Source organism: Neltuma alba, unplaced genomic scaffold (genome assembly GCF_004799145.2).
Source record: "Neltuma alba isolate B1F8T4 unplaced genomic scaffold, ASM479914v2 tig00003894_pilon, whole genome shotgun sequence".
NCBI classification, from domain to species: Eukaryota; Viridiplantae; Streptophyta; class Magnoliopsida; order Fabales; family Fabaceae; genus Neltuma; species Neltuma alba.
This window is the reverse complement of record NW_021633471.1, coordinates 22202-30307: the sequence shown is the minus strand read 5'-3', so window position 1 is coordinate 30307 and position 8106 is coordinate 22202. Positions and strand designations below refer to the sequence as shown.

The following is an 8106-nucleotide window of genomic DNA, read 5'->3' as shown; positions in this document are numbered from 1 at the left end:
TAATGAAGCCGGTGTTGGCATGTTAGAAATCGGAGTTAATGTGTGCGTTAGATCTAATTTAATTTAGCGAAACTCGTTTATGAAGCGGGGGCGGCCAAACAAAACAACAGTTTTAGCGAGTGAGCAAACACTGCCTTCCAGTGCCACGTAATACGGCCATGCACAACCCATTTGTTACTTGTTAGCTAGTGTTTGGTTTGAACAAGGCGAGGAGCGGGCGGGGTGGGGCTGTACGGGGATAAATCTGGCTTCAAGGGCGCATATTAAAAATGGGTCAAGGTGCATCCACTGCTTCTTTAAAGTATTTTTTGAATCAAAGTATTCAACACTTTAAAATATGTTTTAAATATTTTAAAATATTTTTTGTTTTAATATTGACTACACAAAAAGATATTTTTAACTGCTAAGTGCACCTAAAAAAGCTTTTAAGATATTAAATGTAACAAAAAAAATATTTTACAGTACCTGCAAAGATGCTTTAATGCTGACTTTAAATTGCTGAAGGCATCTTAACTCGTTAAAAATTTCAACTTTAATAATAATAAAGTATTTTTATTATGGGCCCAGTTCTGACCATTTAGAATATTATAATCTTATCATCTATCATCATTTGTCGCCTGAGGATAAAAGCACAAGACGTGTTTTCACCCAACACCGTAAAAGTCTCCTCAGAAGAGTGACCAAAGAGATATACCTCAAAGGCTCAAACAGTACGGTGTCACGCGTCACTCTTTTCACTCCTCTGTCCGTTGGTGCTTTCACTTCCTCACTGATAAGCAATAGCAGTGCCAGGTCAATGGAATCTCACGGTGACCACACGCATCATCACCATGACCATAGCGACGGTCACCAGCACCAGCACCAGCACCACCATTCCCATGGAGATTCAGGCTCGCAGTCCTGGGTAGGAGCCGATGGGAGGGTGTACCATAGCCACGATGGTCTAGCACCACATTCTCACGAGCCCATCTACTCGCCGGGCTTCTTCAACAGAAGAGCTCCTCCTCTTCTTAACAGAGATTTCAACGAAAGAGCTTTCACTGTTGGTATCGGTGGACCAGTCGGTACTGGGTATCTTATCCCAACCCTTCATATGAATTTTCCCCTTTTAGCTGGTAATTGATATCTCTTGTACCTCTGGAATGAGAAAATAGTAATCGGTGGTTACTATTTCTCTGTCGGCCTCTGCATCCTGAGAATGAAAATATATAAGCAGAAATCAGCAGGAATCGATTTGGAAAACTTTTCGGAAAATATCTAGACAAAGTAATGCCTTTGAGTTACTTGCCTCTTGCTAGTTTAGCGCCTAGATTGACACGATGGTCGTTTAAATTCGTTGTGTTCAGTGGCAACTGGTTGCTTAAGTTTGTGCATAGCTAAAGATAACGCCTTTAACGAACTTGCCTCGACCTAAAATGTTTTCTGAAAAATAAGTGGCACAAGGAAAGAATATAAATATATATATATATATTTATCCAGTTTATCTCTTTTTCAACCTTTTTTCCCCCTCTCCTGCAATTTATATATTTTTTAAAAAGAATTAAGTTGAGAGTATCCAACTGAGGCATAATGATGATACCGTTTTTGAATTATCAGTTTCATTCCCGATAAATTGCTAAATTAGTCGGTGTTTTTTCATAAGATAATTCGTCTGCTTGCTACGATATCTGGAATAGAAAGACCAAAACTCAACCGATTACTTTTTGCTTAAATGTGGAGCAGTGAACATATTACAACCTAGAAAGGGGCAACATTGATATGTTTTCTTAAGAGTTTTTTAATATTACAGACAAAAGGTTTCTACATTTTGGACAAACGGTATTTTATTTCCCTTGAAATATAGTCGTGGATGATGAGGGGATGTCAAACACTTGAAACGTCTCCCTGAAATGTCACGGTGGGATTTTTGCTGTAGTTTCGCTGTTTTACTGCAAACAACATGTAATTGATGTTGACGGGTTATGAATGATTTCTCCGTGCAGGAAAACAGCTTTGATGTTGGCCCTGTGTGAACACTTACGGGACAAATACAGCCTTGCTGCAGTAAGTACTTAGTATATATATTTTGAGAAACTGAAATTCTTGAATTTTAAGAAACTATTTATTTTTATCTTCTTTCTTTCTACCTTTGTTTTTTTTTTTTGGGTCTTAGATGGTGGGTCTTCTGGAATGATGGAGTAGACAACTGAAGGAATTATAAATATATCTCTGAAGCTGTCATGAATCTTTAGCTTAGGTCTTAGGTATCAGGTTGCCAAATATGATTGAATCATACAGCAAACTGTGGAATCAACCATCGTGTGTTGGCCTTCTAGCTTGTGTATCAAGTTGACGTGGAGTACTTAAGCGATAAATCAATGCTTCTTAGTCTAAGTTTAAGCAATGAAGATCAGTTTGTATTGTTGGCATGGTCTCTTGTTGGCCCAGTTGCTCTTATATTTTTGGTAGTAGTTCAAGTCTGTTTCTATTGATGTGGTTATTCGCTTAGTTTTATCTATGAGAAATGATGTGCTCATTGTGATTGTACCACTCTTTGAGCTATATCTCTAGTCCAAAGTTAAAGATACTTCTTTCCAAGAGTCTCTATGTTTCTATTTTGTGAGACAGGTTAGTAAAACTTAATTCCTTTCAGGTTACAAATGATATATTCACTAAAGAGGATGGTGAATTCTTGGTGAAACATAAAGCACTTCCAGAGGAAAGGATACGGGCGATAGAAACTGGAGGATGCCCACATGCTGCAGTTCGAGAGGATATCAGTATTAATCTTGGACCATTGGAGGAGCTATCCAACTTGTTCAAAGCAGATATACTTCTTTGTGAATCTGGTGGAGGTAATTACGTCGATAACTGGACTTTAGGGGTCTATAATTTAAGCTGAGTCAGGATATTTTTACTTGGTTTCATTAATGTCAATGAAACATGGAGCAGGGATATTTGTTCTTACATGCATTTCTTGCTGCAAGAAAAAACAGATCTATCCCAAAAAGTTTTTGAACATCAACCCTGGGTTTTTGTTGCAGATAATCTAGCAGCCAATTTCAGCAGGGAGCTAGCAGACTATATCATTTACATAATAGATGTATCTGGTGGTGACAAAATTCCTCGGAAGGGTGGTCCTGGAATAACACAAGCAGACCTTCTCGTATGTGCTAAACGCGTATATATATTTTTGATTGTGACACTTTCGAAAAAGCATTAATCATAAATGTTGCTGTTTAACTTGACTAATCTCTTTAAAAAAATGATCTTGGAACCTATTGGAGTTGGTTTCCAGGTAATAAACAAGACTGACCTTGCAGCAGCAGTTGGAGCAGATTTGGCAGTCATGGAGCGGGATGCTCTTCGGATGCGAGATGGGGGACCTTTTGTCTTTGCACAGGTTTGTTAATTTTAGCAGTAGCAGATTTGGAGTTTCTCCAGCTGCTGGACTACTATTATTTGGCCCAACTTTCCCTCTATCTTCCTTATTTCTTGGGTTATGGATCTCAGTAGCGGTTGTGGTGGGCATAGCGGGCCCATCACATTCTCTTTGGAGCATTGTCAGGTTCTTCTGATTTTAACCCTGAATTTCTTTTTCTATTTACAAAACTTCAAGTTGGATGTTGAAGAGTTATTTTATCTTACCAATGAAACTTTAATAGACAAAAGTGGGTGTGAGCGAAATTTCAATGTCACGGTGTGTATAATTATCGCCCATATGCTTTTAGCTCGTGAGCAGCTTTTTAAGTTCTTGAATACTTTTTTATAACTGAGATGTTAGATAAGACAATCCACTCCTTGTTCGAACCCGCTACTCACCCAGCGTTGGGTATTTTCCCCATTTCCAAATTTCAGAATCTTAGGCGCATTACTTTCTAGCTCCAACTTTCTTCTTCCTGCCTTTTTGGGTAATTTTTAACAAAAGAACAGGATCCTTAAATTACTCATGTTTGGCTCCTTTTGAACATGTCATTGTTGTCCATGTTTACGATTACCTGAAATTATCTGTGTACAGATGAAGCATAGGATTGGGGTAGAAGAGATTGCGAATCATGTGTTGCAATCATGGGAAGCAGCTACTGGAAAGAAACGTCATTGACGTTTCTGTGAAAACCGGTGTCACATGTTCTGTCATTTCATGAATATTACTGTAAACTTCTCAAAACATGTTTATGTGTTTATGCGAACTCTCCTTTCCCTTTACTTTGTGTTGCTGTTACGAGTTACGGTGCTCATGGACTTTCAGAAAAACAGTAAAAATAAGAAAATCCTATTAGCCTCGTCTTTTAAAGCCTCAAAATTATTGATAATTCGATATTTTTCTTTTTCTTTTTTTGGTACAAAAGAATTGGATATTTTTCTTGTATTTTCAAAGGTTCGCCCCAAAAAAAAAAAAGGAATGAAAGAAGTTATAAATCTTCTTGAGTAAGATGCCTATTGATCATGATTTTATTACTGGATCTTGTACCACTGAGGAAAACTGATGTTATGATTTCCGTCACAAATCCCTTTGCAAACTTATATGAGAAGCATTTCTGGGATCATCTTATTGGTCATTCAGATTCAGGGAATAAGCATGATGACCTCCTTCTCCGAGACATAACCTTATTTCAGCCTCGCTATTACATGATAGCTTAAACTCGAAGTATGGATGATTGCTTGCTTGTTCATGAAGATGCAATTGCAAGGCAACCCAGTTCATGAAAAACACCACATGCTTTTATTTCAAGCCTTGCTATTCTGTCATTCCTTTAAAATATTCCTCTTACATAATCCCTGTGACATAGTGGATGGACAGAAAATTTTTATATCCCAAAAGCCATACATAATTTAGACTTTAATCACGTATGTTTTCTAGAACACACTTAAATTTGATTCCCAACTTAAATATAGTCATCAGTGCACAAACTAGTCGCACAATCATCAATCAATTCTTCAGTTCATATCCACACTGCCACTATCACATAGAAAATTCCAATTTACATATAAAGGGAATGTCCATAACAAAAAGGAGAGGAAAAAGAAGAAGAAAACGTGGCAACTTGCGCAAATAAAGTTTACTTTTTAAAGAATGCTCTTCATAAAACCACTACCTTCCACTTGCACAAAGTGCAGACCCCAAAAAAATATTGTGAAGGTGAGCCAATCCCCATAGTTAAAAGAAACTATAGACAAATGGACAGTTTAAAAAAAAAAAAAAACCTTTATTGGTCAAACAAGTTGCTAAGTGCATTTTTCTTCCCACACGCCACTGGTAATAACTCATTCTGGTTCTGCAGATGAGGAATGTCTTGAGCAGAAGGCGCAGTTGACTCTGTGCCTGGAATCACCCTTTGCTTTTTTATGTACTCCATTTTGTCTTGTAAGAGGTAAATCAATGCAACGCAAGAGACTTGTGCTGTGAAGAGGATAGTCCAAAGCGTTATGCTTTTTGAGGTTCTCTCATGGTAGGCTTTGAGACCTGTGTAAATGTTGATGATCGCCACAAATGAGATTATTGTCCCTAATATCCAGTGAACAAAGTACCAATAAGTCCTCTCTTTCCTTTGCCTGCAATAAAGGGTTATGGTCATGCAAAGATAGTCATGAGGGAAACTAGTGAGAAGATGGAAATCAACCTGTGAGGCCTGAAAAATCCTATCAAAGCTTGAACCAATATAGCACCATAAAGTGCAAGGCCTATTCTTTGATGGTTGTTATCAAATGAATTCTCAAAGTTTTTCAGGGACATGACAGCTCCAGCTGTAGCAAGAAGCGCTGAGAGCATCTGTTAGAATTTAGATGAAGTGTTACGCTCTGTGCAATCAAGGAGAGGATAAAAATTAAAGATGCATTAAAATATCCATGACTTGTAAAATCAATTTAGTTAATGAACAGTGATTTTACCAGCTACTTGTAACTGAAAATCATAAACTATGAATGAAAGCAAATCTAAGTAATAACGTCACAGTTAAGGTCTAAGTGGATATGAATTCTTAAAAAAAGTTATGGGCGGACCATCACTAACTAAAGTTAAAGTTGGGTAAACCAGCTACTTGTAACTGAAAATCATAAACTATGAATGAAAGCAAATCTAAGTAATAATGTCACAGTTAAGGTCTAAGTGGATATGAATTCTTAAAAAAAGTTATGGGCGGACCATCACTAACTAAAGTTAAAGTTGGGTAATGATTATGTTTTAAACAAAGATCGGAACTCGAATGATGGCAACCTGCGACTTTCATGAAGCGTCTTTAACTTCACTCAAATTAATTCAATTACCACTGCAGTTAACATTTATCAGTAAAAAGAAACAATTTTAACAAGAACTAGTAGGGAGCTATCAGCAAAAGGAAAAAAAGAACAAATAGGAAGAAATTTATGACCTGAAATGCAACATGGAGATAAAAGAGGACCCTACTCTTTGTTGATCCATTTCCCTCTCTACTTGACACTCTGATAGCAAGTATCCCTAATGGCATTGAGAATCCCATCGAAGCCCACAGTAGCAATCCATGAAGTGCTATGTCAGATGTCTCATGAGAATTGATCTGCTAAATTAACTTTCAGTAGTTAGACACTCAATTATCGTATCAGCATTAGAAAGCCTATTACGTTTCCAGTTGATTAACTACATGTTTGGTTCTACACGGGCATTTGCAGCTTATCAGTTTATCCCAGGAAAATAGTAGCGAAGGCTTTTTCACATATAAATTTTGCGAAATAGTATTTGATATTGCCAATATACAATCTGTCATCTCTAGAAGAAAAGAGAAGAAGGAAAAGCAGAAGAAGCAATTGTTCAGTTGGTTTACCTTGTTGATTTTGTGATTTGAGCTCTTGTGACTGCCAGACTGACTCACCTCCTTAAGGAATGAACACTCAGTGAAAGGAAGAGCAGAAACATAACATGAAAGGATAAAAATGCAGACTTGCCTCCAAGAAATATGCATTCTTCAATGCCTCAGAACAAATAAGAACAGCAGCACAAGCCCCACTAATAATCACAGTACTCCTCTTCTATGTGTGCGCTTCAAGTTAAAGATGCTTTATATATGATTGTTCTTGAGACGGTAGAGAGAGCTTTTGAAGTGTGGTGAAGACACTGCATGCACTTTTTGTATAAAGAAGCTAAAAGGAGGATTAGTATTTGAATACTAAAAAGTTGCTGCAGTGGCTACAAAACCCATAAACACGTCCAATATGGGGTAGTTGAACATATGTATGTATTGATTATAGTTTAGATGAAAGAGAAAAGGGAGGGAGGAGTAAGATCTCATTTTCAAATGTGGGGTTTGTTGACATATGCACACACTGTCCAGTGTCAAGGACTCGTTGAATTATAAACATAAATGGTCAAAATCCGATGGATGCATAAGGTGCTTGATTTGAGGTGGACAGTTTGTAAAGGTAAACGAGGGTAAGATTCAAAGACAAAGGTCAAACCCCACCTTATTCCTCTCTACGCTAATTATTTATCACTTTTATTCGTACCTTTTTTCTTTTTAATTTGCAGAATTGATATAATTACTACTTATGTATCTTGACTTGTTTCACACCCACATATATAAAAAGATGCGTTGGGTGAATTCAGTAAATCTTGTGAATTTAAAAGTTCAGGTGATGTAAAGGTAAAATATTAAAATTAAAAATTATAAACAGAAATTTGTTTAAAAGTAGTTGCTTCTCTCTCCAGCTTAATTTTGTTTGTTAGATTTGGATAAGAGAAAAGAAATAGATTCTCACGGTAAAGGATCACTTCTAGAATGAAGACCACAAAATTCCTCACAAATCCTACTATCTTTGCTCCAATATATTTGATTTCGATTTCAATTCAATTTCCTATATATATAGTTTACGTGAATAAACATGATAGCGTTATCCACGTGAAGCAATTTTAGTTGCTAACCTTGGCTTGGAATCGCTAGAGTGACAGGCACCAACGAACACTAGTGATGGCATAAGTTCGGTCGCTGAGTCTTGTGTCAAAAGCTCATGACCCCTTACACTGTGGCACATAAGTTCGGTCCTTCGGAGAGTTTTAAGTTTTAAAGGTTAAACTGCATCTCGTACCATACAATATTTTGCTAAATGCACCTGCACTTTAAAATATTTTTTAATCACGTCTAGCACTCTAAAGTTTTT

At 37.0% G+C, this 8106-nt stretch overlaps 2 protein-coding genes across 2 annotated transcripts; one reads left to right on the top strand and one right to left on the bottom strand.

Moving 5' to 3' along the window:
- The first annotated feature begins 731 nt into the window (after positions 1 to 731).
- Positions 732 to 4285, top strand: LOC114742976 (urease accessory protein G). The gene is made up of 6 exons (XM_028931202.1): positions 732 to 1071; positions 1983 to 2043; positions 2633 to 2834; positions 3024 to 3145; positions 3278 to 3382; positions 3998 to 4285. The coding sequence occupies exons 1-6, from the start codon at positions 797 to 799 to the stop codon at positions 4079 to 4081; spliced, it is 849 nt and encodes a 282-aa protein (XP_028787035.1). The 5' UTR covers positions 732 to 796; the 3' UTR covers positions 4082 to 4285.
- Positions 4286 to 4894: 609 nt separating this feature from the next.
- LOC114742977 (cytochrome b561 domain-containing protein At4g18260-like) lies at positions 4895 to 7007 on the bottom strand. The gene is made up of 4 exons (XM_028931203.1): positions 6777 to 7007; positions 6348 to 6512; positions 5601 to 5749; positions 4895 to 5532 (listed from the first exon to the last, which is right to left on the bottom strand). Exons 1-4 carry the CDS (start codon positions 6912 to 6914, stop codon positions 5187 to 5189), a joined length of 798 nt encoding a protein of 265 aa, XP_028787036.1. The 5' UTR covers positions 6915 to 7007; the 3' UTR covers positions 4895 to 5186.
- Positions 7008 to 8106: the final 1099 nt, after the last annotated feature.